Genomic DNA, 23,010 nt, shown 5'->3' with positions numbered 1-23,010 from the left:
CAAAGAAAAAGAAAACACAGAAGAGTCCCAAAATCTACATAAAGTTCCCCTCAGAGACTTAGGCAACTCCTGAACTGAGCAAACCAACGATGAGACTTTATGATGCTCAGGAGTGAATAGCTGCTGAAAGGCTGGAGACCTTGGGAATTCAGGCTCAGAAAGAGTACAAAGACCATGGTGAATATCAGGCTTTCAGTAGAGATGGCAGAAGACCATACCCAATGAGCAAAGACCATAGCCAGAGTTAGGGCAAAGCTGAAACTAAGCATCAATAGGATCAAAATGATCTACTGGTAATTTAAATGCCTTTCAGAAAAAAAATTAACACTCTTAGGAGGAGAATGGCATAATCCAGAGTCTCTAAATGTATCACCTACTAACTGTATCATTTACAATAAAAAATTACTAGACATATGAAAGGGCAGGAAAAAGTGCCTGATAATCAGGTAATAAAATAATCAATAAAAGTAGAACCAACAGTGAATCAAATATAGGTGTTAGCAGAAAAGGACTCTGAAATAACTTAATATGTTAAAGAAAATAGAAGGAAAAAAGCATTAAGAAATAAATTTCAACATAGAATATAAAAATACCATATCAGAAATTACATTAAATGTAAACTGTCTAATTAAACCAATTAAATGACAGAGATAAACAAGAGTGGATTATAAAATATGTGACCCAAATACACGCTTTCTATAAGAAACTCACTTCAAATACAATGATTTAGGCAGAATGAAAGTAAAAGGAGACCTCAGAGCAAAGAAAATTAGAGAGACTGTGAGGGATTTGACATAATGATAAAAGGGTCAATCCACCAAGCAAACATAGCAATTCTAAAAATGTATAAGAACCAAAGAACAGAACTCCAAAACATGTGAAGCAAAATCTGACAGAACTGAAAGGAGAAATAGACAAATCCACAATTGTGGTTAAATACTTCAGTACCCCTCTCTCAACAATTGTTAGAACTAGACAGAAAACTAGAAATCAATACCACCAATCAACAGGATCTAACTGACATTTATAAAACATTCCACCCAATAAAAGAATACACATTTGTGCCAGTTTGGATGTATTATGTCCCCCAAAACACCATGTTCTTTGATGCAATCTTGTGGGGGAAGATGTATTAGTGTTGATTAGATTGTAATTCTTGAGTGTTTCCATGGAGATATGACTCAATCAACTGTGAGCAAGATCTCTGGTTGGATAATTTCCATGGAGGTGTTACCCCACCCATTCATGGTGGGTCTGAATTAAATTACTGGAACCACATAAAGAGCTGACAAACAGAAGGAACTGAGAGCAACTGAGAGTGACATTTTGAAGAGGAGCTGCAGCTAAGAGAGGACAAAACGCCCCAAGAGCAACATTTTGGAGAATGCCATTTTGAAACACAACCTGGGAGCAAGTGGACACCAGCCACATGCCTTCTGAGCTCACAGAGGTTTTCTGGACGCCATTGGTCATTCTCCTGTGAGGGTACCCTGTGTTTCACATCTTAGCTTGTACACTTTTGTGGCCTTAAGACTGTAACTTTGTAACCAAATATACCCCCTTTATAAAAGCCAGTCCATTTCTGGTATTTTGCAAAAAAGGCAGCATTAGCAAACTGGAACAACATTCTTTACAAGGATATGGAACATATACAAGGATAGACCACATCCTGGCCATAAAACAAATCTCAGCAACTTTAAAATGAGCAAAATCTGAGTGTGCTCTCTGACCACACTGGAATCAAACTTGAAATTGACATCAGAAAGATAACAGGAAAGTCTCCAAATACTTGGAAACTAAACAACATATATGAAAATCAATGGAGTCTCAAATGAAATTAAAAAATACATTTTACAGGCCCTGTCTGATAAAGGTGATGGTGCGAAAAGTTCCAGGGCTCCATTTACCCAGCAAAAGTGAACAACCAGTAAGAACTGGCAGAAGCATCTTTCCAAAAACTCCTGGGAAAAAAAAAAAAAAAAAAGAGGAAGCAAATAACAATAACAAAAATTGGAAACAAAAGGAGGAAACATTACTACTGACTTTTCAGAAATAAAAAGGGTTATAAAAGGATATTAAAAATAATTGTATGCCAACAAATCAGACAATCTTGATAAAATGGATGAATTCCTAGAAACACAAATCTATCTAAACTCAAGAAGAAATAATCTTAACAGACCAATGACAAGTAAAGAGAATCAGTAATCAAAAATCTCCCAATAAAGAATAAACCCAGGACCAGATAGCCTCACTAGTGAATTTTAGCAAATATTCAAAGAAGAATCAATACCAAACCTTTCCAAATTCTTCCCAAAAACTGAAGAGGAGGGAGGACTTCCTAGTTCAGTCTATGAGTCCAGCAGCACCCTAATATAAAATAGCTAGAATATGCAAATTCATAGAGACAGAAAGTAGAGTACAGGTTACCAGGGGGAAGGGGCGGGCAGGGGAAATGGGAAGTTGTTGTATAATTGGTATAGGGTTTCTGTTTAGGGTGATGGGAAAGTTCTGGTGGTGAGGGTAGTGCAACATTGTGAATGTGTTAAATCACCTTTAGTATTCTTGGGAATGGCTGACATGGGAAAGTTTATGTTGTGTATGTTTCCACAATTAAAAAAAAAAAAAAGAGCAACTAAATGCAATACATGATCCTGGATAGGATCCAGTAATAGAAGAGAAAAGGCTCAAAAGGACATTATTGGGACATATAAAAAAATTAAAATATAGACTGACAGCTTTATATCAATATTAAAGTTCTTCAACTTGATAACTGTGCTTAAGATGGTTAAAAAGTGAAAAACTGTTCTTAGGGAATGAATATGGGAATATTATGTGTTCAAAGCACATGATGTATATATTCAACCTACTCTCAAATGTTTAGAAAACTGACAGACGGATCGATTGATAGGTAGATGGATAGATAGAATGATGCAGCAAATGTGACAAATGTTAAAATTGGTGGATCTGGGTGCCTGGGGTGGGAAACAGGAATGTTGGGATTCTATATGGGTTTTGAATTCTTTTTTTGCAACTGCCTATAAATTTGAAAGTATTTCAAAACAAAAAGTTAAAGAAAAATATAACACTAAACTGAATGAAAATGAAATTACAACATATCAAAACTTGTAGGACATGGCTAAAGCAGTGTTGAGAGGGATATTTACAGCACTAAATGCATACAATTAGGAAAAAGGAAGTCTCAAACTAATCATCTAAGCTTTCATCATAAGAACTTAGAAAAATAGAAAAATATACCCAAAGAAAGTAGAAAGAAGGAAACAATAAAGAGTAGAATGGAAATAAACAAAATAGAGAAGAGAAAAACAGAAATATTGAACAAAACCAAAAGTTGATTCTTTGAAAAGATCAGCAAAATGACAAACCTTTAACTAACACGGATCAAGAGAAAAAAAGAGAAAACTCAAATTACTAAAATCAGGAATGACAGAGGGGACATTAATAATGACTATATAAAAATAAAAAGAATTATAAGAAAATAGTATGGCCAATTGTATGTCAACAAATTAGACAACCTAGATGAAATGGACAAGTTCTGAGAAAGACACAAACTACCAAAACTGACTCGAGAAAAACCAGAAAATCTGATAGACCTGTAATATGTAAAGAGATTGATTTAATCATCAGAAAACTTCCCACCCAGCAATTCTATCCTAGATATATACCCTACAGAAATGACCACTAAAGTCCACCAATAGATATTTACAGGGAATGTACATAGTGCTTTATTCGTAATAGTCAAAGACTGGAAACAATGCAAATGTTCAACAACAAAGACAGGATAAATCATGATATATTCATAAAATGCAATACTATATAAAAATGAAAAAGAATACTGAAAAATGGAAAAACATGGATGATTATCACACGCATAACACCGAGTGAAAAAAAGTCAGATACCAAAGAATACTTATTACTGAAAAACAGGCAAAACGAATCAATGGGGACAGAAGTTAGATTCATGGTTACCCTTGAAAGGGGATACTAACTGAGATGGAGCACAGGGAAGAATTGGCATTTTACTTTATATAAAGTTATATCCAATTTAAAAATATTTCTAGTAAATTGATAAAGTAGGTTTTAAAAAAACATATTCCTGATTTACTTTGTAATCAAAGAGTTATTTAGAGAATCATTAATACAAATGTATTAAATTTTCTGATTGCTTATCTGTACAGATTGTTAGCTCAGATTTTTTTCCCTATAATGTATTCTTCTGATTATTTTGAATTATTGGTATATATCTGGTAGAAAAAGAACACAAGGACACCTTGCTCATAAATATAGAAAAACAGATGTGACTGAGAATTCTTTAAATAAAGAAAGATATAAAAAATATTCTTGGGAGTTGTGCAAATATGGCTGCAAATTCTTTGTCACACCCCTCATCAAGAGATAATTTTTATTTCCATTTCCCTTAAATTTAGGCTGTCCTATAACTGCTTTAACCCAAAGAATACAGTGGAAATGATGTTGTGTCAGTTTTCAGCCTCTCTTTGGAATGCTAATTCCTGAGGTCCAGCCACCTTTAGAGAAGCCAAAAGCAGCCACATGGAGAGACCACCTGTGCCAGTTTGAACCTTATGGACCCCAGAAGAGCCATGATATTTGTGCCAGTTTGGATATATTATGTCTCCCAAAACGCCATTATCTTTGATGCAATTTTGTGGGGGCAGATGCACTACTGTTAGGTTGGAACCTATGATTGAGTATTTCCATGGAGATATTTCCATGCAGGACCTATGATTGAGTATTTCCATGGAGAGTATTTCCATGCAGGACCTTTGATTGGATAATTCCCATGGAGGTGTTGCCCCGTCCATTCAGGGTGGGTATTAATTAAATCACTGGAGCCATATAACAGAGCAACTGAGAGTAATATTTTTGAAGAAGAGCTGCAGATGAGACAGATATTTTGAAGACAACCATTGGGAAGCTGACACAGACATTTTGGAGAATGCCATTTTGAAATGCAACCTGAAAGCAAGCAGATGCCAGCCACATGCCTTCTCAGCTAACAGGTTTTCTGGATGCCAATAGCCTTTCTTTCTCCAGTGAAGGTACCCTATGGTTGATGCCTTACCTTGGACACTTTATGGCCTTAAGACTGTAAGTCTGTAACCAAATAAACCCCCTTTATAAAAGCCAATCCTTTTCTGGCGTTTTGCAAAATGGCAGCATTAGCAAACCGGAACAATATGTTAATCCAATCCAGATGGGTAGAACTTTTTGATTGAGTGTTTCCATGGAGATGTGACTCATCCAACTGTGGGTGAAACCTCTGATTAAATTACTTCCCTGTAGATGTGACCCCACCCATCCAGTGATTAGTTCACTGGAGTCCTTAAGAGAGCTGAGAGCCGACAGAGCCCCGGATGCTTGGAAATGCTCGGAGATGCAGAGAGAAGGATGTTTGGAGATGCTAAGCTAAGAGATGAAGCTCAAGAGTTTGCCTTGGAGAAGCTAAGAGAGGACTCCCACATGCTTAGAAAGAAACACCCCAGAAGACACAAGCAGAGAGCTGAGAGAAAATAAGAGAGACAGAAGCCCAGAGACATTTTTGAGAAAGCCATTTTGAAAGGCAACCTGCAGCAAAGGACCAAGAGACGCCAGCCATGTGCCTTCCAAGCTGACAGAGGTATTCTGGATGCCATTGGCCTTCTTTGAGTGAGGGTACCCTCTTGTTGATGCCTTAAGTTTGGGTACTTTTATGGCCTTAGAACTTGTAACCTAATAAATCCCCTTATAAAACCTAATCCACTTCTGGTGTTTTGCATAATGCAGTTCTAGCAAACTAGAACACCACCCATGCCAAGAGCAAGGTCCCATCCTTCCTGTCATCCCCACCAAGGAGTCAGGTATGTCAGTTAAGCCATCTTGGAAATTCTACCAAGTTGCTATCTGACTATAGCTACACGAGAGACTCCCCTATCTGGAGAGGCCAACAGAAGAAACACCCAGTCAATCCACAGAATCATGACATTTGAAAAATGGCTACTGTTGTATTAAGCTGCTAAGTTCTGGGTGATTTGTTACATGGCTGTAGACAACAAAATAGAAGTTAATATAACATTAATGATGTGCTTCCTCAAAAAACATTTGTAGTCCCATTAAAACTCAGAATGCTCTGAACATTTCTCTGTATCTGGTGTATTATCTACAGATACATTTATATATATATGATATCTATGTGCTTACAGAAGTGGTGGAAGAAAAATGTCTGGATTGATTTTTGACCCAGTAATGTTGGAAATATTTTGGAATCCAGCATGTCTTATCAACAAAAGTTTATATTTGCTAAGTAATATCAGCTGAAATAATTATTTCTATTTTGAAAATTTGTACTGTCAACAGAAAGTTTATATTAAATACTTACTGCAATTGTTAGTATATGCAAATAAAAAATTATCTAAAAATATAGAATATTTCACTTTTACTGTCAAATTTTTTATATGATTCTGACAAATATTGCCATTTAAAAAATGTGGCTTAAATAAAAGAGACAAAATAATGTTAGTGACAAAAACACTGAGCTGAAAAAAAAAAAAAGGCATAGACTTATGCGGGGCTACCACATACCCACCGCATACCCTTGCATAATCTAAACACAATTGTGGTGGCCCTAGGACTCTAGAACTGCTACTATCTAATTGCATGATTTGAGGCAATATTCCTCAACTTCTTTGTTTCCTAGTTTCCTCAGTTATGAAATGAAGACTGATCTAAGCTTCCAGCTTTAAGATTTTATGTTGATAGCATTAAAGGTGATTCTTCTCTCTGACGCAAAATGCTTGGATTAAAAACCAAATTCTAGATTATCATTAAAAGACATAATTAAAGGCTTTAAAGGTTATCCACAGGGCATTTTAGTCAATATATTTTGTGTGTTAATTTGTTTTATAATATTTTAATATGAAGCTACAAAACATTTGAAGTATGTCTACTATTTCCAAAATTAGTGTTATCAACAATAATCCTAAAGCCAAATATATTACTTTAGGATTACACCTGTCTCTTCCAAAAGCACAGATACTCAAGCATAAACTGTTAAAAATCATGTTAAAAAAATATACAAACTAAAGACTAATTCCCAAAGGCTTAAACACATATGACCTTTTCTTCCCATCAAATCTCAAGTAAATATAGTTTAAAATTACCATGCAAGCCTCCATTAAAGCAGTGTGCATCTCATCTGTTTTGTGTTCTTGATCTGCACCAGCTTCAAGCAGAAAGCGAACCATATCCAAATGTCCTTCAAAAAAGAAAACAATTTTTAAAACTATATTTCCAAATAACTGACTAATTTAATACATAAGTATTAAAATGGGGTACCTTTCTTCTTGATATCTATACAAAAATTTTATTAAGAGAACTTATTTTGCACTCAAGAAATAGATCAATGGTTTTTTTTTAAAAAAAGTCAACCTAAAATAACAAACAGGCTCTTTTCAAGGCCTTATCTAGGTTTTAATAGTTGAATTATTCTAAGGCACATAAATCAAGTAAAGTAAAGTAACAATACTTCTTTTTTATTTAATCTACATAATTTATTTATCAATTCAAAACACTGAAATCAAATAGAATGCCAGATAAAGTATCTTGTATCATATTTTTCAGAAAAAGTTTTAAAATAATAAACATAAATTCACTGTGGCAATGAACATCACAGAAAACTCCATTTAAAATAATTCCCATCCTCTTCATACATGTAATATATAAAAGGCTTTAATAAAGTCCATAAGAAAAAGACAAACACTCCAGAAGAAAAAAGAGTAAAGGATATGAAATGATAATTCCAAAAGAAAAGAAAACAGGTATTAAATTGATGAAAAAAAATTAAACCTTCTATTAAAGAAATGTAAATGAAAATGACAGCATTTTTCACTATCAAAATGGCAAATGTTAAATAGAATGATAATACCCAGTGTTGGTGAGGGTATAGGGTAGGGTAAAGGATACTCTCCAACCCTGCTGGTGGGAGTATAAATTGGTTCAACCTTTCCAGAAAGTAATTTGGCAGTATGTATCAAAAGCCTTAAAAATGTCCATACCCTTTGACCCAGCAATTCCACTTCCAGGAATTTATCCTAAGGAAATGATCACAGACTAGGCAAAAATGTCTGCACACACAGTGTTTTTAGTAATAGTGAAAAACTATTGTTGGAACAACAAAAGTGTCCAAAAATAGGCAATTTATGGTACATCCATTTGATGCATATGGCAGACTGCTCATTTGCTAACCAATATCCATTCTCTCATTCTTCTTTAATAACAGAACTCTGATTTTATCTGGAAGGCAATATGCCTGACTAAAGACTACTTTTTCCAGCCACCCTTGCAGCTATGTGTAGCTAATAAAAGGCAAGCAGGAGTTATAAAGTAGCACTTCTTGCCAGACTCCTTAAAGGGAGCTTACAAAGTTTGAAGGCACTTCCCATTTTGCCCTTTCCCTCTTTCTCCTTCCTAGAATATGGACAGCTGTGGCCCCAGCTGCCATCTTGGATTATTGGTAAGCCTTGAATATAGAAGCCATATACTAGAATGGCAGAACAGAAAAATAGGATTCTGTGTTCTTGATGACAATCTAACTGCCATACAAATCCTAGACTGCCTGACTTTGAATTTATTTTACGTAAAAGAGAAAAGCTTCTCTCTTACTCACATCATTAGTAATTCGGGTTTTGTGATACATGCACAAAATAATGCTAACTAATAATGCTAACTAATCCCAACTTAAATAATGAAACACTATGTGACCATCTAAAGTCATGTGGAAAGAACATTTTTGAGACGGGAAAATGTTCATGATATACTGCTAAATAAGCAGGCTACAAAACAGTGTATGACTGTTTTGTTTAAATATATATATATATTTGCTGTTTATAAAAATGTTAGAAAAACTGGAAATACATACACTAAAATATTGTTTATAGGGCTTTTTATCTTTTGATGGTAGCTTTACTTATCACATACAACAAAAGTTATTAAATAATGGAAACCCTCTAAATCTGTGCTAAGGGGTTTAGTTGACTTCATAGTCAACTGAATAAATTTGAATTAAAACAATAAAGAAACATACTAGGAATTGTACTATGGGACAAACAGGCTAAAATGGACTTTCTGTATAATCTCTTACAAGCTAGTTTGTTTGAGCACAGGGAAAACATAAACAATATAAAATGAACTCAAACACTCAATATTCACATATTCAAATAATCAAAGTTGTTACCAAAAAAAACAACTCTGTAAATATTCATACTTATAGAGAGTACCTTTGTAGCATGCAAGTGTAAGAGCACTTTCTTTGAATTCATTAGAATGATTATTGATGCCTGCACCATGATCTAGAAGAACTCTTGCAACTTCCACATGGCCTGCACTGGCTGCTTCCATTAAGGGGGTATGTCCATTTTCATTATGATCTTCTATGTTTGCACCTTCATTAAGTAGCACTTTCACAATGTCAACAAATCCTCCAGCGCAGGCGTAAGTTAGTGCAGTGTTTCCTAACAAAGAATAAAAATAAATACAAAATTATAAAAAAGGATACAATTATGATTATGCTACTGCTTTGGTTATACCTCTTCACTTCCCTTACTTAAACCACTAGAACTATCAGCTCAAGATTTTTTTTTGCTATTTGTCAGAAACATCTTAATTTTCTTATTAATTAAAATATTTTTTAAAAAGGAAACAGAAACATCCTGATGCAAAAGACCACATATTGTATGGTTCTATTAATATAAAATGTCCAGGCCACACTTTCTTACACCAGTCAGTGACAGGCTGACAGGTGCACCTGCCAGGCAGAAAAGCACAGGTGTGTCAATCCTCTAAAAAACCATCAGGGAAACCGGATACTGAATATTTCCTCCTTCTGTGACCTGAGACTGTTCTCATCTGGGAAAACCTGATTGGGGTGGCCTAGGAGGTCAGATGGCTAGACAACAGAAAACTACAACCTACACTAAGAAAAATGAAGTTATGGCCCAGTCAAAGGAACAAATGTACACTTTAAATGAGATACAGGAATTGAAACAACTAATGCTAAATCAATGCAAAAAGTTTAGAGACGATTTTGCAAAAAGAGATAGAGGCTGTAAAGAAAACACTGGGCGTACATAAGGCAGAAATCAAAAGTTCAAAAAAACAACTAGCAGAATCTATGGAAATGAAAGGCACAACACAAGAGATGAAAGACACAATGGAAACATACAACAGCAGATCTCAAGAGGCAGAAGAAAACACTCAGGAACTGGAAAACAAAACACCTGAAAGCGTATACGCAAAAGAGCAGATGGAGAAAAAAATGAAAAAATATGAGCAACATCTCCAGGAACTTAAGGATGAAACAAAGTAAAAGAATGTACGTACCATTGGTGTCCCAGAAGGAGAAGAGAAGGGAAAAGGGGCAGAAGCAATAACAGAGGAAATAATCAATGAAAATTTCCCATCTCTTATGAAATACATAAAATTACAGATCCAAGAAGCACAGCGTACTCCAAACAGAAGAGATATGAATAGGCCTACACCAAGACACTTAATAATCAGATTATCAAATGTCAAAGACAAAGAGAGAATCCTGAAAGCAGCAAGAGAAAAGCAATCCATCACATACAAAGGAAGCTTAATAAGACTATATGCAGATCTCTCAGCAGAAACCATGGAAGCAAGAAGGAAGTGGTGTGATATATTTAAGATACTGAAAGAGAAAAACCGCCAGCCAAGAATCTTATATCCAGCAAAGCTGTCCCTCAAATATGAGGGAGAGCTCAAAATATTTTCCGACAGACAACGAGAGACTTTGTGAACAAGACACCCACCCTACAGGAAATACTAAAGGGAGCACTACAGAGTGACAAGAGAAGACAGGAGTGCATGGTTTGGAACACAATTTTGGGAGATGGCAGCACAGCAATTTAAGTACACTGAACAAAGATAACTATAAATACGGTTGAGAGAGGAAGGTTGGGAGAATGTGAGACACCAGAAGAAAGGAGGAAAGATAAAGACTGGGACTGTGTAGCTTGGTGAAATCTAGAGTGTTCAACAACTGTGATAAAATGTACAAATATGTTCTTTTACGAGGGAGAACTAGCAAATGTCAACCTTGCAAGGTGTTAAAAATGGGGAGGCATTGGGAGACGGATGCAATCAACGTAAACTAGAGACTGTAACTAACAGAATCATTGTATTATGCTTCCTTTAATGTAACAAAGGCAATATACCAAGGTAAATGCAGATAAGAGGGGGGATAGGGGAGGCATGTTAGACACTTGACATTGGTGGTGCTGTCTGACTCTTTACTCTACTTTAATTTAAGGTTATTTTTCCTTTTGCTGCTTCCTAGCTGTCATTTTTTTTTCCTCTTTCTTTTGCCTCTCTACCTTCTTTGACTCTCCCTCCTGCCTTGTGGAAGAAATGTAGATGCCCTTATATAGATAGTGGTGAAGGTGGAGAACACATGAATATGTGACCATACAGAGAACCATCGATTGTTTACTTAATACGGAATGTATGGTGTGTGAACAAAACCATCATAAAAAAAAAAAGAAAAAAAAAATGGGTTGATGACAAAACCTTGAGGGCAATATACTGAGAGAAATAAGCCAGACACATAAGGACAAATATTGCAGGGTCTCTCTGATAGGAACTAACTATAATATGTAAACTCACAGACATGAAATATAAGGTACCAAGATACAGGACGACGCTAAAGAATGGAGAGCGGTTGCTTAGTATGAGCAGAATGTTCAATTAGGATGAGCTTAAATGTTTGGAAATGAACAGAGGTGTCGGTAGCAAGGCGTGAGAATAACTAACATGCCGAAAAGTGCATGAATGAGGTGGAAAGGGGAAGCTCAGAGTCATATATGTCACCAGAAGAAAAGCTGGAGATCAAAAGATGGGATTGTATAAAACTGAATCCTATGGTGGGCAATGTCCATGATTAACTGTACAAATATTAGAAATTTCTTCCATGAACCAGAACAAATGAATGATAATACAATTAGAAGTTAATAACAGAGGGGCATATAGGGAAGAAATATATACCTATTGCAAACTATATACTATAGTTAGTAGTATTTCAACATCCTTTCATAAACAGTAACAAATGTATTATACCAACACTACGAGTCAACAATTGAGGGGGGTTGGTTAGGGATATGGGAGAATTCGAGTTTCCTTTTCTTTTTTTTTTTCTTTTTTCATCTTTCACTTTATTTCTTGTCTGGAGTAATGAAAAGATTTTAAAAATTGAACAAAAATTAAGTGTGGTGATGGATGCACAGCTGTATGAGGGTACCAAGGGCAACCGATTGTACACTTTGGATCTTTGGATAATTGTATGGTATCTGAATAATCTCAATAAAAATTAAAAAAAAAAAAAAATATATATATATATAAAATGTCCAAAAAAGGCAAATCTATAGAGACAGAAAAGTTAGTGGTTGTCAGATGATAGGGGTAACTGTTAAGTGGGCACAGGTATCTTTTTTGTGGTGATGGAAATGTTCTAAAATCAGATTGTCTTGATGGTTGCACAACTCTATAAATTTAATAAAAATTATAATTATAATTGCACAGTTAAAACAGGTGAATTTTATGGTATGTAAATTATACCTCAATAAAGCAGTTTAAAAAAAGAACAGTCACAAAATAAAATACATTAAGAATAAATTTAACAAAAGAAGTACAAGACTTATACACTAAAAACAAAGCATTGCTGAAAGAAATTAAAGACCTCAATAAATGGAAAGGCATCCTATGATCACGAATCAGAAGACTTCAACGCAATCCCTATTCAAAAGTTGAGCTGGCTTTAGGGATTCTAAAGTTCATATAAAAATACAAGGGACTCCAAAGCCAGCTTTGGAAGTTGTGATTACAATTCTGTATGTGAAATTCTGTAAGCTGGGGCCCTGTGACCACATAGACCCTGTCTATGGGAAACTGACCTTCAAACCCTGAAAAGTAAAAAAAGATCAACTCAATCCAGAAAGAATCTCACCTGTCTTGTTTATAAAAGGATATAATTTGCTGTACCAATAATAACTTAATAAATAAAAGCACACATAAAAAAAAAAATACAAGGGACTCAAAGCAGCCAAAACAATCTTGAAAATGAAGAACAGTGTTGGGGGACTCATACTTCTTGATTTCAAGTCTTACTATAAAGCTACAATCATCAAAACAGTGTAGTACAGTTATTATGATAGACATATGGATCAATGGAATAGAACTGACAGTCCAGAGATAAACCCTTATATTTACGGTCATTTGATTTTGAACAAGGGTGTGGTTTCAATGTATTGTATGTCCCCCAAAACACCAGGTTCTTTAATGCAATCTTGTGGAGGCAGATGTATTAGTGTTAATTAGGTTGGAATCCTCTGTTTCCATGGAGATGTGACTCAATCAACTGTGAGTGAAACATTTCATTGGATTATTTCCACAGAGATGTGGACCCTGCCCATTCAGGGTGGATCTTAATTAAATCACCGGAGTCCTTATAGGTTTTTATAAGCTCTTTTATAAAGAGCTCACAAACAGAAGGACCTCAGAGCAGCTAACAGTGACATTCTGGAGAGCAGCTGTGAAAGACATTTTGGAGATGTCTGTTAACAGCAGACTTTTGCTGATGATTTGGAGATGCTAGCCCCGAGTTTGCTCCAAAGAAGCTAAAGAGAGGGCAAAATGCCTCAAGAGCAACATTTTGAAGAACGCACAGGAGCTGGAATACAACCCGGGATCAGCAGACGCCAGCCACATGCCTTCCCAGACAAAAGAGTTTATCTGGATGCCACTGGCCTTCATTTGATGAAGGTATACACGAGCTGATGCCTTAATTTGGACATTTTCATGGCTTTCAGACTGTAAATTTGTAGCTAAATAAACTCCCTTTATAAAAGCCAATCCATTTCTGGTATTCTGCATAACAGCAGCATTAGCAAACCAGAACACAAGGGTACAAGACAACTCCGTGGAGAGAGAATAATCTTTTCAACAAATGGTTGGGACAACTGGATATCCACATACAAAAGAATGAAGCTGGAACCTTATACCTCATATCATATTCAAAAATTTAACTCCAAATGGATCACAGACCTAAAAGTAAGAGCTAAAACTATAAAACTCTTAAAACATAGTCATAAATCTTCATGATCTTTGATGAGGAAATGATCTCTTGGATATGACAACAAAAATAAAAACTACAAAAGAAAAAATAAATATTTGCAAATCACATATCTGATAAGGGACTAGTTCCACAATATGTAATGAATTTTTAAGCTCAACAATAAAAAGACAAATAATTCAATTTAAAAATGGGCAAAAGATTTTAACAGACATTTCTCCTTCAAAAAAAATATACAAATAGCCAACAAGCAAATGAAAAGATCCTCAGAATCATTAGTCATTAGGGGAATACAAACCAAAACCATAATGAGATACTATTTCACACCCACTAGGATAGCTAAAACAAAAACAACAGACAATAACAAGTATTGATGAGGATGTGCAGAAATTGCAACACGCATACATTGGTATCGGGAATGTGAAATGATACAGCCACTATGGAAAAGTTTGGCAGTTCCTCAAAAAGTTAAACAAAGAATTACTATACAATTTGGCAATTCCACTCCTAGGTGTATATCCAAGAGAATTAAAAACTATGCCTGCTGAGGAGATCTCCAGACTACGTGTGGAGGATATACCCTGGCTTCTTCTTGCAGTTTATAGTAAAATGAGAGCAGACACAGATAAACTTAGACTGAACTTTTGGGTTCAAAGAAACCAGAAGCTGATAGCTTGGAAAATTATGGGCTTCCAGGGGGTGGAATCCCAGAAGCTACAGCCCAACATGAAGATGTAACCAAACATGGAACCCAGCCACCATTTCAGTACAAGCCAAGATTGGAAAAGAAGTTAAGCAGAAAGGATTTGTGGAAAGTCCTATTGTCTGACAGCTTTGATCCGTGTGTGCTTCATGAGAAGTCAAGAGAATTTTTGTGAGATCTTCAGAGACAGAGTCTCGCTGGTCTGGACTGGAGGAGACAGACAAGGAACAAATTGAAGGAAAAATTTCTTCAAAGACAGAGCCATGGAGGTTGAGGTCTGGAGTCAAGCGGTCTCAGGCTGGAAGAGTGGAGCAGCCCACATGCATGGAAAGGGTGAGTTTGCATTGGGGCGGGCTTTCCGCCTCAATGCTCAGGAAATGTTCTGCCATCCCAGGCCCCAAAGAGGGTGGAGCACATTCCTAAGGAATTGGGGAAAGCCTGGCTGCCACCACACAGTTCTGAAGGGGTTGAGCGTGTGCCCCGGAGATGGAAGGGAATCTGGGTGCTGCCCCGATGTTTGAGGAGGGTGGAGCCGAAAAGGTGGTCTCCCCAATGTGTAGATATGTTGGAGCACTCACCCAAGTGTTTGGAGAGGAAAGGGCTACCGCAAAGGCCCTTAGAACGGGTTAGACTCCCGCTCTCTCAAGCCCCAAGGATGCAACATCGCTCTGTTAATGACTCTCAGACTTTGAAATCTAATGGAGTTTGTCCTGTGGGTTTTAGGAACCGTTTTGGTCCTGTTAAACCCTGTTTTCCTTACCCTTTCTCCTTATGGCAATGGGAATGTTTATCCTATGAATGTCCCTCCTTTGTATACTGGAAGCACATAACTTGTTCTAAGTTCACAGATCTACAGCTAACCTCAGGACTGACCACACCTATAATTGATTTTGATGGAATCTGGTACTTAACTATTGTTACTGAAATGATTTAAGTTTCTGTGACGTTGTGGGATGAACGTATTTTATGGAAAGATAATGTCATTTTGGGGTCCAGGGGGTGGAATGCGCCAGTTTGAATGTATTATGTCCCCCCAAACGTCATTATCTTTGATGTAATCTTGTGTGGGCAGACCTATCAGTGTTAATTAGGTTGTAATTCTTTGAGTGTTTCCACGGAGATGTGCCCTACCCAACTGTGGGTGATGACTTTAGATAATTTCCATGGAGGTGTTGGCCCCACCCATTCAGGGTGGGTCTGAATTAAAGTACTGGAGCACTATATAAGATAAGACAGAAGGAGAAAGCTGCCACAGCCAAGAGGGACACTTTGAAGAATGAACCAGAACTGAGAGAGGAACCTCAGCTTACAGAGACATTTTGGAGACAGCCTTGGAAAGCAGACTTTGGCTCCAGAGAGGATAAGAGAGGACAAATGCCCCAAGGGCAACTAAGAGTGACATTTTTAAGGAGCTGAAGCCCAGAGAGGAACATCCTGGGAGAAAGTCATTTGAAACCAGAACTTGGAGCAGACGCCGACCACGTGTCTTCCCAGCTAACAGGTTTTCTGGACGCCACTGGCCATCCTCCAATGAAGTACCCGATTGTTGGACACTTTATGGCCTTAAGACTTTAACTGTGTAACCAAATAAACCCCCTTTTATAAAAGCCAAAAAAAAAAAAACAAAACAAAACATATGCCCACACAAAAACCTGTGCACAAATGTTAGCAGCATTATTCATAATAGCCAAAAATTGGAAATAATCTAAATGCCCATCAACTAATGAATGGATAAACAAAATGTGGTCCATGCATATAATAGAATATTTTTCAGCAATAGAGAGGCATGAAGTACTAATACATACTACAACATGAAAACATTATGCTAAGCAAAAAGAGCCAGACACAAAAGGTCACGTATTATATGATTCCATTTATATGAAAGGTCCAGAAAAGGCAAACCCATAGATAGAACAGGGTTGCCAATGGGGAGAGAAGAAAGGAGAATGACTGCTGATGGGAATGGGGTTTCTTTATGGGCTGATGAAAATGTTCTGGAATTAAATAGTAGTGATGGTTGTATAACTCTGTGAATAAACTAAAAACCACTGAATTTGTGCACTTTAAAAAAGTGAATTTTATGGTATGTTGATTTCCTCAAAAAAAGCTGTTGAAAAAAAAAAGTGGCTACATTTGGATTGGACCTCAAAAGATGAGAGGGACTCCCTAACTCAAGTTGAGAAAGGCATTCCAGGATCAAAGGAAAAGCAAAAGCAAAAATATGAGGCTGGGATGGTGAGTATACCATAGAACTGCAGTGAGGTGGTGTGATTTTCAGCACTAATCTCTCCCTAGGCTTATAGCTTTAGAAACTGGAAAGAGTCGGAACCTGTATTTTTTAAAAAGCTCCCCAAGTGCAATTTGTTGTTTTACTTTTTTTAAAAAAGATAAAAAACAAACTTAACCTCAGATAAGCCCCTTCCTCTCTCCAAATGTGCACTCTCTTTTTACAAATAAAGGCGCTGGTATGTGGTGATACTGTGAGCCACTGACTGTATTCCTTGGAGGGATTATGTAATCTGTGAATATATCTCAGTAAAATTGTATTTAAAAAATAAAATAAAATAAAGGTGCTCGACCAGTCTGGTGGTTTCCAAAATATGTCCCAAAGAACTTCAAAATGCCCTCCAGAAGACACTCAGAGACCACAGACAGGAGATGAGGAGGACCAGGAGACAAGACTGTAAACCCCCATCTAATCCTATTTAGATCATCTGCCCTTTAATCTGTATACTATTATATATGGTATTTCCATAAATTATTTTGTTTAAAATAAGGTTTCTTTGGCTGAAAACAACTTTAAAAGCCACCCTAATTGGATGACCTCCTAGGATCCTCAGGGAGAAATTAAAAATCTACTTGATGGCAGCAACCTATTTTTGTTGATTATTTCTCAAATGACTAGAATGCTGTTAACCAGAAGCAAGTTATGTATTTTATCATCTTAATTTAAAATCTTCTTGTCATTCAACAATCAATGATTGGCAACAAGGAGATTTCAACTATGTAACTTTATACACCAAAAATATTGGAAGGAAATAGAAAAACTGTGCCATGTAGATTACAGAAGAGTAATACTTATCCTAACAACTTCTCTGCCATTTTTAAATTGTTCTTACAATGAACATATATTACTTTTATAATCAGACAAAAAATTAAGTAAACAAACCTGGTGGTTCACCCACACTTTCTAAAATACATTGTTTTCTTTTATGTAAATATAAGCAGATACTTTAATAAAAGGAACCACTTTCCGAGGTGCCAATTAAAGTATTCACCAAGCTGCTCAGTAGAAATAAATGACAGGCAGAGTGGGTTCCCCTTTCTAGGACAAGTGTTCTCACTCTATACTTACATAAATTGCATTTAAAAATAGAAAAAAAAAAAAAAAAATAGGGAAACATCAGGGCTACCTAGGCGGGTGGTAGCAAAGTGATGGTGGTAGTAGCAGCAGCAGTAGCAATGGCAGTAAATGGCTTTTTTGGCCATTTGCAGTATTGCCATAGCATTTAAGTACTTAATATTCTGTTGGATAACTGTTTTGATTGTTTCATATATGTAACTTTGTATTGTCTCTTTTATTAGACGGTAACCTACTTGAAGATAGGGTTTACAACTGGCCAAGCACAGAGCTGGACATAAAAATAAACAACAAATACATTTCTGTCAAATACTTAAAAAACACAGGATTTGGCAAGCCTTCAATGAGTCTATATATATGCCCTCTAATACTATGAACTTTTATAAGTCTCTTAATACAGTAAACATTCCCTGAAGAACAAAAAATTATTCTGGAAAGGGTTTATTATAAACAGGCCATTTTACCTCTCTTCATATTCCTCAGTTTGTCAAATAAGATTAAGTGTCATCTGCAAAATCAATCTTCATTTTTGATCTAAAATACTCCAACGTATCATTCAAAATGATCCTTTTTCTTTCAATACTATTCAGCCTAGAAACATTTTCTTTCTATGCATTTTCATTCTTAATTTTCTTTTACCTCTATTGTCTTTACAGATTTACTCATAAGGCACTTCATTGTTTTAGGTTCATTTTCCTCCTGACACATATCTTTCACCTACATTTACAGTTTGATCAAGGAGGCAGCATCTCAGTATAACTACTTCAAAAGAAAAATTCTTTTACAAGGACATTACTTCTGGTGGACATTCTTACACACTATATAGATAACCCTCTCTAGGTTTTAACGTATTGGAATAGCTAGAAGTAAATACCGGAAACTAGCAAACTTCAACCCAGTAGCCTTGACTCTTGAAACAATCGTATAACTATGTAGCTTACAAGGGGTGACAGTGTGATTGTGAAAGCCTTGTGGATTGCACTCCCTTTATCCAGTGTATGGATGGATAAGTACAAAAATGGGTACAAAAACTAAATGAAAAATAGGGTGGGGTGGGGGTGACTTGGGTGTTCTTTTTTACTTTTATTTTTTTATTCTTATTCTGATTCTTTCTGGTGTAAGGAAAATGTTCAAAAATATATTGGGGTGATGAATGCACAACTATATGATGGTACTGTGATCAGCTGATTGTACACCATGGATGACTGTATGGCATGAGACTATGTCTCAATAAAGCTGAATTTAATTTTAAAAAAAAAGGGCATGGAGGTGGGGCAAGATGGCAGACTGGTGAGCTGTATGTTTTAGTTACTCCACCAGGAAAGTAGGTAGAAAGCCAGGAACTGCGTGGACTGGACACCACAGAGCAATCTGACTTTCGGCATACTTCATACAACACTCATGAAAACGTGGAACTGCTGAGATCAGCGAAATCTGTAAGTTTTTGCGGCCAGGGGACCCGCGCCCCTCCCTGCCAGGCTCAGTCCCGGGGGAGGAGGGGCTGTCAGCTCCGGGAAGGAGAAGGGAGAACTGCAGTGGCAGCCCTTATCGGAAACTCATTCTGCTGATCCAAACTCCAACCATAGATAGACGGAGACGAGACACCAGAGAATCTGAGAGCAGCCAGCCCAGCAGAGAGGAGACAGGCATAGAAAAAAAACAACACGAAAAACTCCAAAATAAAAGCGGAGGATTTTTGGAGTTCTGGTGAACATAGAAAGGGGAAGGGCAGAGCTCAGGCCCTGAGGCGCATATGCAAATCCCGAAGAAAAGCTGATTTCTCTGCCCTGTGGACCTTTCCTTAATGGCCCTGCTTGCTTTGTCTCTTAGCATTTCAATAACCCATTAGATCTCTGAGGAGGGCCTTTTTTTTTTTTTTTTAATCCTTTTTTCTTTTTCTAAAACAATTACTCTAAGAAGCCCAATACAGAAAGCTTCAAAGACTTGCAATTTGGGCAGGTCAAGTCAAGAGCAGAACTAGGAGAGCTCTGAGACAAAACGCAATAATCCAGTGGCTGACAAAATTCACTAAACACCACAACTTCCCAAGAAAAGGGGGGTGTCCGCTCACAGCCATCATCCTGGTGGACAGGAAACACTCCTGCCCATCGCCAGCCCCATAGCCCAGAGCTGCCCCAGACAACCCAGTGTGACGGAAGTGCTTCAAATAACAGGCACACACCACAAAACTGGGCGTGGACATTAGCCTTCCCTGCAACCTCAGCTGATTGTCCCAGAGTTGGGAAGGTAGAGCAGTGTGAATTAACAAAGCACCATTCAGCCATCATTTCAGCAGACTGGGAGCCTCCCTACACAGCCCAGCAGCCCAGAACTGCCCTGGGGGGACGGCACTCACCTGTGACATAGCACAGTCATCCCTCAACAGAGGACCCGGGGTGCACGGCCTGGAAGAGGGGACCACTTGCAAGTCTCAGGAGCCATACGTCAATACCAAGGACTTGCGGGTCAGTGGCAGAGACAAACTGTGGCAGGACTGAACTGAAGGATTAGACTATTGCAGCAGCTTTAAAACTCTAGGATCACCAGGGAGATTTGATTGTTAGAGCCACCCCCCGCCCCTGACTGCCCAGAAACACGCCCCATATACAGGGCAGGCAACACCAACTACACACGCAAACTTGGTACACCAATTGGACCCCACAAGACTCACTCCCCCACTCACCAAAAAGGCTAAGCAGGGGAGAACTGGCTTGTGGAGAACAGGTGGCTCGTGGACGCCACCTGCTGGTTAGTTAGAGAAAGTGTACTCCACGAAGCTGTAGATCTGATAAATTAGAGATAAGGACTTCAATTGGTCTACAAATCCTAAAAGAACCCTATCAAGTTCAGCAAATGCCACAAGGCCAAAAACAACAGAAAATTATAAAGCATATGAAAAAACCAGACGATATGGATAACCCAAGCCCAAGCACCCAAATCAAAAGGTCAGAAGAGACACAGAACCTAGAGCAGCTACTCAAAGAACTAAAGATGAACAATGAGACCATAGTACGGGAGACAAAGGAAATCAAGAAGACTCTAGAAGAGCATAAAGACATTGCAAGACTAAATAAAAAAATGGATGATCTTATGGAAATTAAAGAAACTGTTGACCAAATTAAAAAGATTCTGGACACTCATAGTACAAGACTAGAGGAAGTTGAACAACGAATCAGTGACCTCGAAGATGACAGAATGGAAAATGAAAGCATAAAAGAAAGAATGGGGAAAAAAATTGAAAAAATCGAAATGGACCTCAGGGATATGATAGATAATATGAAACGTCCAAATATAAGACTCATTGGTGTCCCAGAAGGGGAAGAAAAGGGTAAAGGTCTAGGAAGAGTATTCAAAGAAATTGTTGGGGAAAACTTCCCAAATCCTCTAAACAACATAAATACACAAATCATAAATGCTCAGCGAACCCCAAATAGAATAAATCCAAATAAACCCACTCCGAGACATATACTGATCACACTGTCAAACACAGAAGAGAAGGAGCAAGTTCTGAAAGCAGCAAGGGAAAAGCAATTCACCACATACAAAGGAAACAGCATAAGACTAAGTAGTGACTACTCAGTAGCCACCATGGAGGCAAGAAGGCAGTGGCACCATATATTTAAAATTCTGAGTGAGAAAAATTTCCAGCCAAGAATACTTTATCCAGCAAAGCTCTCCTTCAAATTTGAGGGAGAGCTTAAATTTTTCACAGACAAGCAAATGCTGAGAGAATTTGCTAACAAGAGACCTGCCCTACTGGAGATACTAAAGGGAGCCCTACAGACAGAGAAACAAAGACAGGACAGAGAGACTTGGAGAAAGGTTCAGTACTAAAGAGATTCAGTATGGGTACAATAAAGGACATTAATAGAGAGAGGGGAAAAATATGGCAAACATAAACCAAAGGATAAGATGCCTGATTCAAGAAATGCCTTCACGGTTATAACGGTGAATGTAAATGGACTAAACTCCCCAATTAAAAGATATAGATTCGCAGAATGGATCAAAAAAAATGAACCATCAATATGTTGCATACAAGAGACTCATCTTAGACACAGGGACACAAAGAAACTGAAAGTGAAAGGATGGAAAAAAATATTTCATGCAAGCTACAGCCAAAAGAAAGCAGGTGTAGCAATATTAATCTCAGATAAAATAGACTTCAAATGCAGGGATGTTTTGAGAGACAAAGAAGGCCACTACATACTAATAAAAGGGGCAATTCAGCAAGAAGAAATAACAATCGTAAATGTCTATGCACCCCATCAAGGTGCCACAAAATACATGAGAGAAACACTGGCAAAACTAAAGGAAGCAATTGATGTTTCCACAATAATTGTGGAAGACTTCAACACATCACTCTCTTCTATAGATAGATCAACCAGACAGAAGACCAATAAGGAAATTGAAAACCTAAACAATCTGATAAATGAATTAGATTTAACAGACATATACAGGACATTACATCCCAAATCACCAGGATACACATACTTTTCTAGTGCTCACGGAACTTTCTCCAGAATAGATCATATGCTGGGACATAAAACAAGCCTCAATAAATTTAAAAAGATTGAAATTATTCAAAGCACATTCTCTGACCACAATGGAATACAATTAGAAGTTAATAACCATCAGAGACTTAGAAAATTCACAAATACCTGGAGGTTAAACAACACACTCCTAAACAATCAGTGGGTTAAAGAAGAAATAGCAAGAGAAATTGCTAAATATATAGAGACGAATGAAAATGAGAACACAACATACCAAAACCCATGGGATGCAGCAAAAGCA

General features: G+C 37.1%; 1 protein-coding gene across 13 annotated transcripts in view; it reads right to left on the bottom strand.

Annotated features, from left to right (window-relative positions):
- The window catches only part of LOC119507882 (ankyrin repeat and KH domain-containing protein 1), a 178,688-nt gene that overhangs the window by 93,897 nt on the left and 61,781 nt on the right, over positions 1 to 23,010 (bottom strand). For all 13 annotated transcript variants that reach the window (XM_037801129.1, XM_037801128.1, XM_037801131.1 and 10 more), the window contains exons 6-7: positions 9,291 to 9,524; positions 7,176 to 7,270 (exon numbers count right to left, since the gene is read on the bottom strand). In XM_037801129.1, the coding sequence (XP_037657057.1) occupies positions 7,176 to 7,270; positions 9,291 to 9,524 (329 nt within the window). The remainder of the gene's footprint in view (positions 1 to 7,175; positions 7,271 to 9,290; positions 9,525 to 23,010) is intronic.

Source organism: Choloepus didactylus, chromosome 13, assembly GCF_015220235.1.
Source record: "Choloepus didactylus isolate mChoDid1 chromosome 13, mChoDid1.pri, whole genome shotgun sequence".
Taxonomy (NCBI): Eukaryota; Metazoa; Chordata; class Mammalia; order Pilosa; family Megalonychidae; genus Choloepus; species Choloepus didactylus.
The sequence above is the reverse complement of the archived record's forward strand: the minus strand, read 5'-3'. Positions and strand labels throughout refer to the sequence as shown.